General features: G+C 41.2%; 1 protein-coding gene across 1 annotated transcript in view; it reads left to right on the top strand.

The window, feature by feature from the left end:
* Positions 1-17,049, top strand: part of TGFBR3 (transforming growth factor beta receptor 3) — a 209,634-nt gene that overhangs the window by 126,095 nt on the left and 66,490 nt on the right. The window contains exon 5 of the mRNA XM_047870799.1: positions 6,663-6,800. Coding sequence (XP_047726755.1) covers positions 6,663-6,800 — 138 coding nt within the window. The remainder of the gene's footprint in view (positions 1-6,662; positions 6,801-17,049) is intronic.

Consider the following 17,049-nt stretch of genomic DNA (forward strand, 5'->3'; position numbering starts at 1 on the left):
TTAACATTCTCTTTACTAGATTCACCCTCACCCCTTTTGGCCAGAAAACCATGACAGTATGACTCTGTAACCATTATTTGAAGCACATTTCATGAGTAACTTTTATTTATTCTTTCAGAAAAGTTGTTGACTGCTTGCTGGATGTTCAGCTCTGTGCTAGGCCCAAGCATGCAGAAATGAGTGTGACTCAGGTTCTGCCCTTGAAGAATGCCTTGAGGATTTCACAGTGTGTGTGTGTGTGTGTGTGTGTGTGTGTGTGTGTGTGTGTGTGTGTGTAAATGACAAACATCTAAACAGATTATTGCAGTGCAACACGGAGGTAGTAACATGAGCATGGTCTGTGGGAGCACTGTTCCTCCAGCCTGTGTGCGGATAGGGAAGGATTTTACTGATTTTGAGCTGGACACACCTGTCTGACCAGGGGCTGGCAGGAAGATGCTGAAGGCCAGAATCCTAAAAGGCTATGGTGGGTTCATGACATACAGTAAGATATTCAGATGGCAGATACTTAATACTAAAGGATGATGGAAAAGTGCCAGTCCAGTGTTAGACTTGCCATCAGCAGTGGCCTGCTGAGGGTTCCCACAGCGCTTCTATCCCAGAGCATGCCCACATCCACGGTCCCCCCTTTCCCTGCCTCTCTTCCCCATAGTGACTGAGCTGCGGGCTACTCTGGGAAGGAAGGGCCAGGGTCTCTGGAATCCCCTTGCAACTCTCCCAGGACCCCTTTAGAGGGCCATGACCTGTAGTTTCAGAAATATTCTTCTGTTTATATCAGCTCTTGTCCCTCAACCCCCAACCCAAATTTAGTTCCGAGTATTTTTCCAGGGCATTCAAAATATAGAGCAGAGAGGGCAGGCTTATTTCTGCATCAGATTTCAGACTTTTATTTTAGTTTTTTTTCCCCCTGTTTTGTGGTCATAATAGATTATTTTCAGAAGCTCCCAGAGAATCCTGAATCCTGTCCTTGTTTTTAGGGGGAGGAATTAGTTTTGGAATTGAGTTGCTGTATCCCTCTCATCATGTTAAATGGTTTTAAAACAAAACCATTGGGAAAAAGAGCTCGCTATCATTTGCCATAGCAATGTGAAATCTCTGACCCTAGTGCTGAGAGAATGGCCAGTTGACTTCCTGGGTGAGGGTAGAGACACGAAAGGGGTCAAGATTCTTTGAATTCAGCACCAACTGATTAATGTTTTTCTAGAAATTCAGAGAAATGTGAAAATAATATAATAAGGAAAAATGTTTAAAGGTCCAAATCCACCCCTCCAAGAATATTTTAAGGGAATCTTTTTTTTAACTTGTTTTATTTTTTATTTTTTTAAATTTACATCCAAATTAGTTAGCATATAGTGCAACATTGATTTCAGGGGTAGGTTCCTTAGTGCCCTTACCCAATTAGCCCATCCCCCCTCCCACAGCCCCTCCAGTAACCCTTAGTTTGTTCTCCATATTTATGAGTCTCTTATGTTTTGTTTTTATATTATTTTTGTTTCCCTTCCTTAAGGGAATCTTTTTATACCAATTCCCAAATGGCAGAAGATAAGCGACGGCAAATAAAATATCAGCTGTAGGGGATCCTTAGACCAGAACATATTTTCAAACACCGCAGCAGCAACTAACTACTATTTCCCATTCACAGCAATTGGTTGCACATTTTGGATGCATCTGGGGTCAGATTTGAGCTCCTAAAAGTCCTATTGCCCAAATAGAAGTGAAATTTGAGTTCAGCTGTGGTAACTCAGCATCCTGAAATAGATTTGTGTCTCATTGTACGTCTGTGTAAATTATGGGTGCTATGAAACCCAGATTCAGGATGTTTTCAGTTACTACCAACAGTGTTGCTAAGTGGATGTCTCCTTACCTCTGAAGAGGGGATAGATGATGGCTATATACAGACCAAGGTGTGATTTTATGGGTCTTGGTTATAGACACACTGCTAGAGTTCTTTCCTTATCTATCTACTTGTAAACTGATTATTGGATCTTTCATTTCAGAGCATTTGGTCTGTTTTTAGAGAACAGGAGTCTCTCTGGTAGTGGTTTGGATGACTTCATTGTTTCATAGGTCCATAGGGACTGTTACAAGAATCAGAAATGTTGAAAAGGAACCTCACTGACACTTTAGCAAAATCGGACAGCTGTTAGACTCTCAGATCAGTTGTTTTGCTGGCTTTCCTTATGTTTGTTTTAAAAACCCCATGAGTGGCGGGGAGGGTGTCTAACAGGAAAATTTTGAAGTCACTATGATAGAACTACCTTGCATCTCTGCTGTGAACCCTTAGAAATTCAAAACAATTTTCATATGGCATCTTTCCATAAAGAGAGTAGAGATTTTTTCTTTCCTGTAAGTACATAATTCATTTCCATGAAGTGATTTACAAAGTTTGAGACAATATATAGTTTTTGCTTATAAGAGATCATTTTGGGGGGTACCTGTGTAGCTCAGTCGGTTAAGTGTCCAACTCCTGGTTTCAGCTTAGGTCATGATCTCACAGTTTTGTGAGTTCGAGCCTCATGTCAGACTCTACACTGGCAGCTCAGAGCCTGCTTGGGATCCTCTCTCCCTCTCTCTGCCCCTCCCCCACTCACACTGTCTCTGTCTCTCTCAAAAGAAATAAATAAACTTAAAAAAAAAGAAGATAATTTTTGGAAAACAAAATTGTCATTGTTTTCTGGTCATAACGTGGACAAGGACAGTTTTCCTAAGTGAGAGATACGAAGTTTGTCTTTCCACTTGGGGGCTTTATGCTCCTTGGAGTTGGCCTTGATTTTGGTCAAAATTGTATTCAGATTCCCCAGGAAAGTACTCAGAAAAGATTTACTTTGCATTTCTTTATAAAATAGGAGAAATACATTAATTACATCTGGTAGTTAAAGTGCACAGATAACCTCAGTAGACCTAGTATAAATAGATGCCATAGAACAGATCAGCGTTCTCTTAGCTCAGAACCAGTGAGCTTTTATTCATTTAGGGGAGATCAGCAATGTATAAGGGACAATGTCTACATATGGGATGTGACAGATTAGACTTACTTGCATTTTCTCACACTGTGAGGAAGACTGAAATGCAGCACTGTTGAGACAAACATGGTTAGAGCAGAAACTCTTGGACAAGGCTTTATGGACCACTTTGTGGTCAAAGTATGGTTTTAAGAGGTCACTGAATCCCCAGAAACTGCATGTACAAGTGTTTTGTTTCTGAATTGTCATCTAGTAAGTTCGTTCTCTGAGAGGATGACATGTTAAAACCACAGATATAATCTCTAGTTTAAATACATGGAGTCATTTTGTTTCTGTTTCTGCCTTTAGAATGTTCCTACTCTTCTACAGGGGACTCCTTAACCTGGCTTAATGGGTACTTAACCTGGAATTCATGGGCCCTGTAGTGAATGTGTTTTCTCTGACATTGCTTGCAAAATGTAGTGCGCATATGGGTTTTTCTGTGTGTGGTGCATCTTGCATTAAGTTCTCAAATGCTTTATTACTGCCGAAGATGAACACAGAAGCCACCTATTTACAGACTAGTCATTGTTCCCTCATTTGGGATGCATCCCCTTTAGTCCCATTTGCCTTCACAGCCACATGGCCCCTAGGTTTAATTTGTTATTTCTTATGAAGACCATGGACTAAGTGGTGACTCTTACTTTCATGTAGACTTAACATAGGATTGAGAGTCAACCCTTAGAACTACTGTTTGGATTGCCAAGCTGGAAATCATTGGATACGCACTTGTATCATTTCTCCACAGCTGTTTCTTTGCTGCCATCTGCCTCAGCTCTGGTCATGAGACCATGATCATGGGGCAGTAATTTACCCAAGAAAACCTTTAGCAGAACGTTCTTATCCTTGTAACTGTAGTCTATCCTAAGTTACAATTGGTTCTGAAGAGGATTTTGTTTTTTCCTTGGCTTTTTTTTTTTTTTTTCCAGCCTGAGAGAAAGTAGGCACCTTAGCCAGGAATTCTTTCAGAGATATTCCGAGTATGTTCTCCCCACCGTTCGGAGAGCTTTTATACCTTCATTCTTTTGTTGGTTGTTTTTGGTTGTCCTCTGTATTCCCTTCAGCAAGATTTATTCCAGTAGAAGAAGGTTGTTGAGGGATTAGGTGAGTGGGTGCTTGGGGGACTCTTTGTTCATGCCAAATGATCTTTTAAAAAAAGTATTGAGTATTTTTCTTTTAATTTCCCAATCATAGTGTGAATTCTTCTTTGCCAGATGGTTTTTGGGGGTTTGCCTGGGTCCTGTGTGCCAGAGTCGGGGATTCATCTTGGCCAGACGCTGCCACATATTGAAGAGGGAGCCGTTTCCAGGAAAGCTCAGAGCTGTGGCTCCTAGAAATCTTTCCTTGATTGTGTGAGCCAGGCCTCGACACTTTTGACCATCTGGAAGATTTTGGACCCCAGCACCAATATCTGTCTCATACACATTTTTCTTTTCATTTCCTAAGTTTTTTTTTTTAATTCTTGTTCATTTGAGATATATATTTATTGCAATTTTATCTACACACTTCAAGAGTGGTATGCCTGAGGGCTGCAAAGAAAATTAACAGAAAAAGAGTTGACATCCCTCTGTGGATACCCATGGCTATTCTTCGTGCCATGATGGTGCTCAATAAACAGTTTGGAAGGAATAAATCTGGAAACTTTTTACTGACACATACTGTTCATGACAGAGTGTTTCTTAGCAATTTTTCAGGTACTCTTGTACAAGTAATGACTTCATCTCTCCTTTCTTCACTTTCCAAAGTATATGCTTTCTGTAGTGTGCATCTCTCTGTTAATACTACAGTTTGAATCTTTGCCCCAAGCCTGTCTTGTTTACAGTGGCCATTGATCTGTTTATTTCTAGATGCGGACAGCTATGTGAAATGCTGTGAGGTAGAGTTTGTACAACCAAGAAATGTGTTATTATGCTGTAGCTGTACTCAACATCACTTTTCATTAGTGTTCTGCTTTTAGTAGTTTGCATATGCCAAATGTAAAGATGATCCTAGCTGTGTTGCAGAAACAGGTCATGATAGTATTGCTTGTGTTCTGAAATTTTTCTATAAATTAGCTAGCTACGTCCCTTTGAACCTATCAATATATTCAGCTTTTTTCACCTTTTAGGTAACATAAATTTATAAATTTGCTGTAGTAAATCAATCCTTTAAATAACTGTCTATCCTCTGTTTCAGCACAGTATTATAGTAAGACATATCTTTGCCTACTGAGTGTTTGCAGTCTGTTTCAGAGATTAAGACACACGCTCAACAGTTAATGAATAGAGATGGTATTATACACCAGAGTGTAAATTATTAATAGAATAAAGTACTTCCATGGCATTGTAAATTAGAGAATTAAATATCCAGTTGGTACTCACCGAGTACCAACCCTGTGCTAAGCTAAGGCATGGGTACTGAAAGTAAAGTTCGAAGTTGTATTATCAGTGACCCGAGAGGCTGTTGTGATAAGCGACATTGGTGTCAAAGGCAGTTCCTACAATAAAAGGCAGAGATATGTTGAGATCAAAGTGGGCCAGCAGCCACTGGAAGACGTAAAATAGTCCAGCTTTGAGTGCTCTATCCTTAATGGCTGTATAGACTCAGATCATAGATCTGGCCATTTAATGCTCATAAGGATTATGGCTGAGATGTTCCGTTATTCCCAGTGTATTACTCAGTCTCTGTCTTGCCAGCTAAAGTCATTTTTCGTGCTTTCCCTCTCATCACTTTCTGGTGCTCTTGGGTGAGTTCAGCTTGTTAAAATATGTGCTTCTTGGGTCTTGCTTCACCCCTCTGTACAGAAAGCCAATATGAGACATGCTTCTCTGAAAGCATCTGTTCAGTATTTCTTTATTCACCCTTTTGCTTCTCTGTGTTCATGTTGACCTATCTTGGCTGGTATGCTCCGGGAGGATGTTGAACCCACTGTTTCCAGCTGTCCTCATAGGTGCTTTTTGATGATGTTAATGATGATAGTGATAACCTATAATAGTCCTTGATCCACTATCAAAAGTGGTCACAGCTTTCTTATCCAGGCTCATGGTTTTCTTCGCTGTTTTGTTTTTGTTTTTGTTTTGGACCAGGTCTGCATACAGTCAGTTTTTATTCTGTGTGTTCTCTATACTTCATTTTTTTTTTGGAAAGCCCCCTTAGGCTAATAGCTGGGTTGATGAAAACTCCCCTTGGCAGCCCCTTTCCTGCAGCTTTCAGCACTTTTTTTGGCAGAACTCACTTCACTTTTTAGAGGTTGGAGTTCACCTGGAAGAGAAGAAAGTCCTTTCTCTAGTGATCCACAGGGATGATCCCAAGACATTCTGTAATCCCAGTTTTTAGCTTAATCATTTGACTTGAAGGATAAAGCAGTCTTGAGGGAGGGTAACTTTTGCTCTGTCTTTGCTAACTTTGGGGGGGAAAAAGTGTTCTGATTATTTGTGTTCCCCTATTACTGGGAGCTGAATCATGTTTTAGTTGCGATTAGTGTGGGTTGCCATTTTTGTAGTAAAAATTGGTCAAATACTGGCAGCAGCATCTAGTTCAACCTAGTATGTCTTATCCATAGAATCTAAACTACCTTATAGCTTCTTTTAATGGTGAGCTGTGGAAAATTATTCTGGATGCTATGCTATGTGATTTTAATGGAAAGTCAGTGTTAAGATTTCTCTTTCTGTTGCTTCCTAGGTCACTTTGCACCTAAATCCCATCTCCTCGGTCCACATTCACCACAAGCCTATTGTGTTTGTGCTCAACTCCCCACAGCCCCTGGTCTGGCATCTGAAGACAGAGAGGCTGGCAGTTGGGGTCTCCAGACTTTTCTTGGTAAGTGTTTGAAACCTTCCCAAAGTGTCCTTAGCATAAGGATATAATGACACTAAAACTTTGCAAGGTTTTTTAAAAGGCTTATTTCATTGAAATAATACCAGAGTCCACAGTGTATTAAATTGGAAGAATGCTCTTAGTGGTATTTGGGCAGTGTAGGTAAGCAGTCACGGAAAACAAACACCGCACGTGTGTGTCTGACTGTGGATGGAGGATCTGGTCTAGTTTCCACGTTAGAGCAGGACCTGCAGTCATACTCTGTGTGGCCTGGGCTTTGGTCTCCACTCTGAGACTCCTCTGGTGGCATCAGGAGCAATGTAAACATTGTAAACAGTCACTAGGTGTGTGGTCTCTGACTGCAAAATAAATACACACAAACCCATTCTGTTTGTATATAACACAGGCCTACTTTCTGATACGAGGATCTGTTTGTTGAGAGAGTGACACAGCCAGTTCCAAAATGAAAACATTTGTATTTTATAAAAAAGCTGGAACCCAGCTCTTGTGGAAAGATCCAAATATTACCTACTATTTGTAAATCATGTCCTTTTGAGTTTGCCAGAACATTCAAGTTTGCTGGTTGTGGAGAAATTGATGGGTTGTTTGGATGGAATTTTTGGGGTATGATATCATGTCTGATGATGCGCAACACTGCCCTTCACAGTGATAACTCACATTGTCTACTGCTAGGGCTCCATGCTGATGTCCTTAATTGCAGAACGTTAGGCTTTTAAGCCTCATCACCCCAAAGCATCCAAAACAAAAAGAGACCTCAGTTAATAGTCTTTTTCTTGTATAATGAGCATATCTGTACTTACATTTGAAGAATACACTTAAAAACTCAAAGGTACCTGTTGAATAAAGTAGGAATCCATAATCAGTACAGTTAATAAGTAGATAAATAAATGAGTAAAGAGGGATAAGGGACAGCTCTTCATTATAGTCAGATGCCAATCAATGATATAGAAGGATAATGGAGTTAGAAATTCCTGGTTTTGCAATCATCATAGTAAAAGTTTATTGGGCAGGAGTCATCAGTAGAAGCTAAATGTAGCAGAAGTGCAGGGAGTTTGAGGAACTGTATATTTTATTTAAATTACCCAAATTACTTACTAATACCAAAAGAAGAAACAATAACTATATATAGTGGAGATACCCTACAGCACCTTAACCAAATCTTCAAAATCAACATCACCAGTATGGTGCACATGGACATTATGTGCCTTTAAATGTGATAACCTGCATCATTTATCTTATATTCTAGCCAAACATGCACATAACCTGGATCTGGTCATGATGAAGCATCAGGCAAAACCAAATTGAGTGACATTCTATCAAACCCAGATAGGACTTACACAAGAAGCTCTTACCCCAGACTGGCTCCTTCATACTCATAATCATTGTCAATCTCTTGTAACTAAAGGTATTTGTGATAGTAAGTAATGGCCATGATCATAAAGTCTTATGTGCATTTAGCCCTTAGAGTGCTGAGCTATATTGTGCAATACTGTAAACAGTAGCTATAGGTGAGCTATTTAAATTTAAAATAACTAGGGGCACCTGGGTGGCTCAGGTGGTTAAGCATCTGCACTGACAGTGCAGAGCCTCCCTGGGATTCTCTCTGCCCCTGCCCCACTTGTTTTTGTTCCCTCCCTCCCTTCCTCCCTCCCTCTCAAAATAAATAAACTTAAAAAATAAAACTTTTTTAAAACTTAAAAAAAAACTTAAATTAACTAAAATTACAAATACAGTTCCTGAGGCATACGAACCACATTTCAGGTGCTTAGTAGCTACACGAGGCTACCACACTGGGCAGGTTATGGACAGGTTATGAGTAAATGCTTTGCCCACCCGGCTTTGAATCCAAATAGTAACTCAAGGCAAATTATTTTATTTCTTTAAGCCTGATTTTCCTCACTTATAATAAAGGAAAATTAATAGTCCCAGCATCATGGGGTTGTTATCTTGATTAAAAGAGATTACATGTAGCATGTTTAATACAGTGCCTGACCCCGTTCATAGATATTACCTGTTGTTGTTGTGGCTATTTATTAATAGTCATAGTAAAGAACACTTGGAAAAGATGTTGAATTTCTATTTTTATTTGTTTATTTAGAGAGAGAGAGAGAGGAAAAGAGCACACACAGCGGGATAGGGGAAGAGGGAGAGGGAGAGAGAGAATCCCAAGCAAGCTGCACACCCAGCACTGAGTCTGACGCTGCACTTGATCTCAACCATGAGATCATGACTTGAGCTGAAATCAAGGGTCAGATGCTTAACTGAGCCCCTCGTTTTATATATAATATGTATATATATTATAAAATATAATTTATATTTCTAATTATAAATGTCCAGCTTGGCTTGTCCAAGATTAAAAGGAGTTCCTATTTCTCTGGGCTACAGGTCCAGATGAAAAGTGAGGGCTACAAATATCATAGTTGTACTGGTCACTTTCTGGATTCTTCATGAACCTACCCCTCAATGGGTTATAATGGAAAGTATCTTACTCCTAGCTATTATTTATTTGCTTTAATTTTAAGATCTATAAGAACTGCATCTTGGCCATCAGTTTAAAATGCACTAACAGTTAAAAAAGGAGACAGTTTTAGTTAAACAACTTAACATCATCCCTCTTTGGAGTCGATCCCATGTAAGGAGATTGCAGATCAAGTGATGAACCTAAAATTACCAACACAGGGGAGACAGCATTGGGAGAAGCCAAGGATTTACATTCTGGGACACTTGAACTCTACTTTATTATCCAGCAGGCTTTCTTTAGGTAAAATGGTTTTCTCCCATCTGTACATGTCTTCAAGGCCTGGAAAAGCTAGTAGAACATGTGTTGCTCATTCATTTTCTCAGGTCCGTGGAGGAGGTATACAAGCTCTCTCACAAGCCAGGTAGCTCTCCCTGACAGTGTGTGAGGTAAAGAGGGTAAAGGCAAGCTCTTCTTTTACTCTGTGTTGCTGGAAAGGAATTTCAGGGTCTGTGCATCCACTGGACAGCCATTGCAGCAGAGGGGTCTGCTGCTGGATGACAGACACACCAGGGATGAGGTCTGTTGATCCATGTATAATAGCTAAGAGTTCAAATTTAGAAACAAGACCGTTACATTATTTTACAAACACTTGAGAAGGCCTGTGGGACTTTCAGACACTGGGACTTAGCCGTTTCCATCACTGTCTCCTCCCAGGTTACCCAAAGAGCTCCGAGTTGTAGAGGAGAGAGGCCGTCTCTTGATTCTTTGTCTAAGATGTGTATTAATGTAGTGCCTGCATTACTGTCTTAAAGCTATCTTTACTTTCCAGGTAAAGTTACAGCACTACACAGTTCTGTTTTTTGATTTTTGTCTTAGTTTTTATTTATTTTTTTAAGCAGGGTGGTGAGAAGAGATGAAGCAATGATATCTACTCATCTGTTCAAGATGACGTTTTAATTTAACTTGACATGTCTGCATTTATTATAGATGCCCAAATTTAAAAGGGAAACATTTCATAATTAGTTAGTAGGAACTTGTGTTGCTCTGAATGTCTCAGCCACCATGAGAATGACTAAAAATATTATACTTTAATACTGTCTGATGAAGGTGTCTGGCTTTTTTTCTGTCAAATCATTCCAGCCCTCCTTATGATTTCACAGTGCAGGCAAGAAGGAGCGTGTCAGGCAGGGGGAAAATGGGATTGAGTTTCCTCTGCGAATGTAGTTCCTTTATCTGGTTGTTCTGGTTATGTAGGAAACGGAATGAAGGGTGATTGTGTCATTGTCAAGCAGTGAGTCTTTGAGTATGAGTCTCACGCATGTGTATATGGATGTGCACACGCACATGCATGATGGAGTTGTCACAGCTGTATAGATTTTCTTCTGTAAGGTGTCTGGATGGCCCAGAGAATATTGAGTAGGTTAGAGCTGTCCCTCAGTGCAATTAGAAATAAGAATAATCCTAACCCCTCAGTCTGTCATGTTGAAACTACAAAGAAAAATCTCTTAGAAGGATTTTTATTTTTGCAATTATTTCCACATAGAAGAAGAAGCATAGTTCAGTGGGGCAATAAATATCTGAACTTCCAACCTGAGTTTGCTTAAAAAAAAAAAATCATAACAATACTAGTTTTTGTTAAGAAACATGATGCAATTTGAATAGACATTTCACCAAAGAAAAAACACAAATGGCTAATAGGCACGTGAAAAGATGTTCAATATCATTAGTCATTAGGAAAATGCAAATTTAAAACCACAATGAGATGCCACTTCACGCCCACTAGGATGGGTCTAATAAAAAAGGCAGATAATGACAAGTGTTATTGAGGATTTAGGGAAATTGGAACCCTCATAAATTGCCGACAGTAAAGTAAAATGCTGCTTTGGAAGACAATTGGGCAAAACCTAGGTGTACAGAAAAAAAATCACCCACAAATGTTCTCAGCAGCATTATTCTTAACAACCAAAAAGTAGTAGAAACAGCCCAAATATCCATCAACTGATGGAGGGGCTAAAAAAAATGTAGATCCAGGGTGCCTGGGTGGCTCAGTCAGTTGAATGTCTGACTTTGGCTCAGGTCGTGATCTCACAGTTTGTGAGTTCAAGCGCTGCATTGTGCATGGAGGCTTCTTGGGATTCTCCCTGTCTCCCTCTGTCTCTGCCCCTCTTGTAGTGGGGAGGGGAAGAGAGAGAATCCCAAGCAGGCTCGGTGCTGTCAGTGCAGAGCCTGACGTGGGGCTCGATCTCACAAACCCTAAGATCATGACCTGATCTGAAGTCAAGAGTCAAACACTTAACCACCTGAGCCACCCAGGAGCCCCTAATCTTGTTTTATTCTATTCTAAACCTGAGTGCGCTCTCATGCAAGGTCTACAGACTCAGACCCTTGGGATAAGCAGAAAATCTCAAGATGACACATAAAATGTCTAATCCAGGGGCCTTACACAGCCTTTTAATGTCAGGCTTAGTTGCTTTGCATGCTTATAAGGAAGAAAGGTATCTAAGATAAGGAAACCTCGAAAAATAAGCAGCAACTTCTTCCAATTTCACTTGTTCATGGGATTACTGTGCTGCAACTTATATTTTCCATCCATTGACATTAAAAAAGGAAAGAAATGTGTGTATACATGTATATGTTTGAGTGGAGGTGTAGAGTGGGAGGGGATATTGGTTTCTAAGATAAGGTTTCCAGAGTTAAGAGAGATACAGGATGCCCATTAAGTTTGAATTTCAAATAAACAACAAATACTTTTTTTTTAGTATGCCCACATGATACTTGGGGCATATTCGTATTAAAAAATTATTCATTGTTTAACCAAAACTCAAATTTAATGAGCTATTCTGTATTTTATCTCACAGCTGTACTCAGAGGTAATTCGGGTTTTTCTTTCTGGTTAACAGCCTGGCCTGAGTACCTGGGTACCAGGAGGCCTGAGCACTAAGTGGCTCTGTCACTAACTAGTTCTGTATTATTGGGCAAAATCACTTACTTGGGCCTCAGTTTCCTCATCTCTAAAGTAAGGAGGTGGTAGTAGCCAGTCTCTGAAATTCCTCTCAGCTTTTAAACTCTCTGATTCGTTGATAATATGAATGTTAGATATTATATCCCAATTTAATTGGAAACAGAAAATGGTAATCTGAACATTGCCTCTTCAGCAAATCCAAGTAAATATCAGGGCAGGGCAGTTGGAAAAAAAAAATGAGAGAAACCAAACGCAATGCTATTGGCTTTGGAATAAAAACAAATCAAAATTTAATCCTAATGAAAAATGTAAATTAATACCAGTTACAGGCTTAATATTTAAAATCTAGTTTTGTGTGTCTGAGAAGAAGGGAGGGGTAGGTGAAGAGGCGGGTGTTGCCAAAATCTGGTTTATTCCTTTTACTTGCACTTGGGGGGGGTGGGGTGGAAAGGTCTAAATTTTGGGGCCTCTGCCACCAAACCACAGGCAGTTCTCTGGTCCGCACTGCAGTTTGGATGACTGACAAGGCTCAGTGAAAAACAAGTGCTATTTGTTTTCCTGTGCCCAGTATTTAACTGGAAATCAGAAGGCAAAATTTCCAATCAGTTGTTAAATAGCCCCAGATGTGTGCTTAGCTCCACTCTAGGAAGGGACTTGCACAGCCTAAACCACAGCGCATGTCCAGGCCTTCCTTTTCTTAACTCCAAGTGATGTGTAACTGAGAGTTGTAGTATCCAAAAATGCCCTTTGAATAACTCAGGCATTCAAGTTTGGTTGTGAAGAAGGGAACTTAAAAAAAAAAAAAAAAAAAAAAAAAGGAAAATCCCTGTATTCTCCACTATGTTGCATTTAAAAATCTGGAAATGATTTTTTTTTTTTTCCTAAATTCCTCCTTTCCCTTGCTTGGCACTTCTCCCCACGCTTAGAAAAACATTAGATTAGCATACCTGCTATGACGGTTTCTGTATCCGCTTGTTCATTCATCCAACAACCAGTTTTGAGTGCCTACAGGATGCTGGGGACTGTGCTAGGTATGGAGGGTTCCAGAGAGAAATGGAATGGACTGCCTGCCTTCCAGGAGCTACCCATTACATAGGAGAGATGGTTAAGAGATTGGGAATTGCATTTCAAAATTTTTAAAATGTTTTTATTTATTTATTTTTTCAACGTTTATTTCTTTTTGGGACAGAGAGAGACAGAGCATGAATGGGGGAGGGGCAGAGAGAGAGGGAGACACAGAATCGGAAACAGCCTCCAGGCTCTGAGCCATCAGCCCAGAGCCCGACGCGGGGCTCGAACTCCTGGACCGCGAGATCGTGACCTGGCTGAAATCGGACGCTTAACCGACTGCGCCACCCAGGCGCCCCTGTTTTTATTTATTTTTGAAAGAGGGAGAGCATGAGCAGGGGAGGGCAGAGAGAGAGGGAGACACAGAAGCTGAAGCAGGCTCCCGTCTCTGAGCTGTCAGCTCAGAGCCCGATGTGGGGCTTGAACCCATGAACCACGAAATCTGACTTGAGCCAAAGTTGAACGCCTGATAGATTGAGCCACCCAGACACCCCAGGAGTTGCATTTCAGTGTAAAATGTACCATTGTTGGAGGAGCACCTGGGTGGCTTGGTTAAGCTTCTGACTTCGGCTCAGGTCATGATCTCACAGTTTTTGAGTTCTAGCCCCACATCGGGCTCTGTGATCACAGTTGAGCCTAGAGCCTGCTTTGGATTCTCCCTCTCTCTGCCCATCCCCTGCTCTGTCTCTCTGTCTCTCTGTCTCTCTCTCAAAAAGAAACATTAAAAAAAAAATTAAAAAAAAAAAAGTACCATTGTTGGATCCTGAAAATTGGAGAAAATGAGAATTCTCTTCTTCCAAATGCAATGAAGGCAGCTCCCTCTGTGAGGCTGATGGAGGAGCAGTGTGGGTTGGGGTTGCGGACACAAGAATAGGTTTTTGCTCAACCAGGAATGTCACTCCTGTGTACTAGGAGTGTATAGACTAGGGGTCTAGATATACCATTTTGGATTTTCCAGTTAGGCTTTCCCCTAAACAAATTCTCTCTCAAAGACAGATTAAATAACTAAACATTTCAAGATTGGTTCTTCTTCTTTTTAAAAAATGTCTCTTGTGGAATGACTCACTGTGCCCTTTGGGATATTCCGAGTGGTTGTGTACCATGCATTTTTGTTCCAGAGGCTGCTTATCTGTTGGTTTTGTGGCTTGTCCATAAGAGCCCTAATTGTAAGGGGCTTGATCCTCTCATGAACTAGGGTCAGTCAACTACCATATTTCCTAGGAATGAGTTTCTGGCCCATTTGTGGTCAAGAGAGCTCTTCCTAAATGTCACTGTGGCAATTAGAGCATTGGAATGAGTCCAGTTTCAGTTGGTAATCCTGGTCCAGAAAGAGTTTTTTGGAAGACTTCCTAGGATTATCTTAACTTGCTGGGTTAAGGCTTGGGAATGTTGCCAGTGAGTGGCCCCTTGGCCTTGTGAGGTTTGCCTGGGTGTATTCTTCCTGCTCGAGACATCCTGTCCTGGAGCGTTCACGCAAGCGTAGACTTTTCCTGGCTCCACTGGACTTTCTGTGTCATGTCTGTGTGCAGGCCTGGGCTCCAGCTCTGTGAAGGCTTTGCTTTCACTCAACAAATTGAGGTTAAATAAACTCTATTTTACCAAGGAGAGAAGACAGGTTTCTTCGTGTAGAGTCCCATTCCTTCCTTTAAGGCTTTGCTGTCTAAGGCTACTCTGGCAACCTGATGGATCTGCCCTTCCCAAGCTTTGGGCAATTGTATCAAACATCATATGTCTGGTGCCCTTGGTTAATGTGGTAGGCAGCTTGCAAGGGGCTGTTTGGTAGAAAAAGTGAGTGTTTTGTTAAGGGAGGTTGCAGAATGTTTTTTCGTGTAATAGGAGGGGGAGAAACTTATCTCCTGGGAGATTCTGGTGAGGCCAGCTTGAAAGCTTGTGGCTGTGTCATGGTCCTCTCACTGCAGACAGTGAGGCCCTTGGTAAGCATTCCCCACAGGTGGCCTGCAGTCCCCATCTCTAATGGGGACTGCATGATGGCCTGACTCCTTTCTGGGAATGGAGTCATTGGACTTATTTGAGGCAGCCCAGCACCGACACTCTAAACCTCCATCATCCAAACCCCTAGCTTGGAAGCGGATTTCTGCAGAGGAGGAAGGGGTCCCTTTAGCCTTTCTTGTTTCTTTGTCCAAGGTAGAATTTATATCCCGAGAACAGTTTTTGCCCTTGGTTTTTGCCTTTGGTGCTAATACCCTATCCTCAGATGGCCTCTTAATGCCACCAGGCCAGGGAGTCCTCCTTACTCTCCTGCCTTGTCCTGTTTCGGTGGCAAATGACACAACTGTGATCTTGGGACCCAGGGTATACCTGAAAGTCAGGGTATATAGCCATCTGCCACCTCTGCCAAAAGCCCACAAAAGCTCATTTGATCTCTAGCCATTCTGTGTTTATGACATAGTCTGTTCTGGAGATTCTATAGTTTCTGGCTGATACAGGCTGCTGGGTGATGTTCAGAGTTACTGTTTGGAGCCAGCACTGCTCCAGCCCTTGAAAACACGGTTCATATATCCTTTTCTGGAAGTTCAGACAAGAAGGCTACAGTCCAGGCATAGTGAGGAATGAATTATGGCCTGTCAACCTTATGATCTGTCAGACAACCCTTGTGGCCCATTGTGAGGCTATGTATACATGTATGTGTACATTTGACAAACACTTAGTGCATGAGCCATGTGCTAGGCACTCTTCCAAGTACTTCACATATATTACCTTATTTAACCTTCATAACAAGCCTGTAAAGTAGATACAATTATTATCCTCATTTTAACATGAGGAAATCGTTTCCGCAAAGGGAGATTAAGTTAATTTGTGCCTGATCGCACAGCTAGTAAATAAATGGCATCTATAACCCATGTATAGTGCTTAGAATAGTGCCAGGCACATAGTAAGTGCTTGATAAATGTTAGCAATAATAATAAGTATTTTTTAATGATAAGGATTAGTAGTTTGGGTTAGCTTTTCCCCTACTTTCTCCCTTTTATCTCCTATCTTGGACTTTGATCCGGGGTTTGAATGGGAGCAAATCGGTGTAGCCAGGGATATTGGAATTTAACTGTCCACTGTCATCTGGCCCAGGGCTTTCCTTTTGCAGAGGGAAGGTATTTAGGTTGAATGATTTCCCCTGAGATGTAGATGCAGGACATTGCCCTGATCACAACCAACTACATATAACAATAGTTTTCCTAGATACAGTGTGAAGCTTTTGAACTAGTGTCAGCCATTGCCCTCCCGCTGACTGGAGGTTAGTCATTGAGGCTGCCACCTTAAAAATAGCATTCCAAAAGCGATTAACCCCCCCTCAACCCCCTGGTGTTTTGAGCTGTTTTTTTCTCCAGTTGTTTTCCCCTTTGCTTAGAGCCCCTGCCATCATCCCTCAGTCACTATCTGTAGCAAAGAAGGTAGCTGGATGGCCTCCTGAGGGACGTACATAATCTAAGTGCCCCTTACTTTTCAGAAAGGTAAATGGAGACCTCACTGGGGACAGTCACACCACTTGATTCAAGGGTGTGACTTTGATGTCCTCTGTAACCCTGGTCTCCAGCCTGGAACCACTAATGACTGTCCCAGCGACAAGGGCTTCAGAATTGAACCTGAAGAGCCAAATCAGGGTATCGCTCACCAGATCCAGTGAGGAGCTGGCGTGAAATTGCCTCTCTGGTTTCATTTCAGCAGAGTGTGTTGTGAATGGCTTGCTACAGTACTGGGATCTAGGTAATGCCAGTATTTCAGTT

The sequence above is a fragment of the Prionailurus viverrinus genome, chromosome C1, assembly GCF_022837055.1.
Source record: "Prionailurus viverrinus isolate Anna chromosome C1, UM_Priviv_1.0, whole genome shotgun sequence".
NCBI lineage: Eukaryota > Metazoa > Chordata > Mammalia > Carnivora > Felidae > Prionailurus > Prionailurus viverrinus.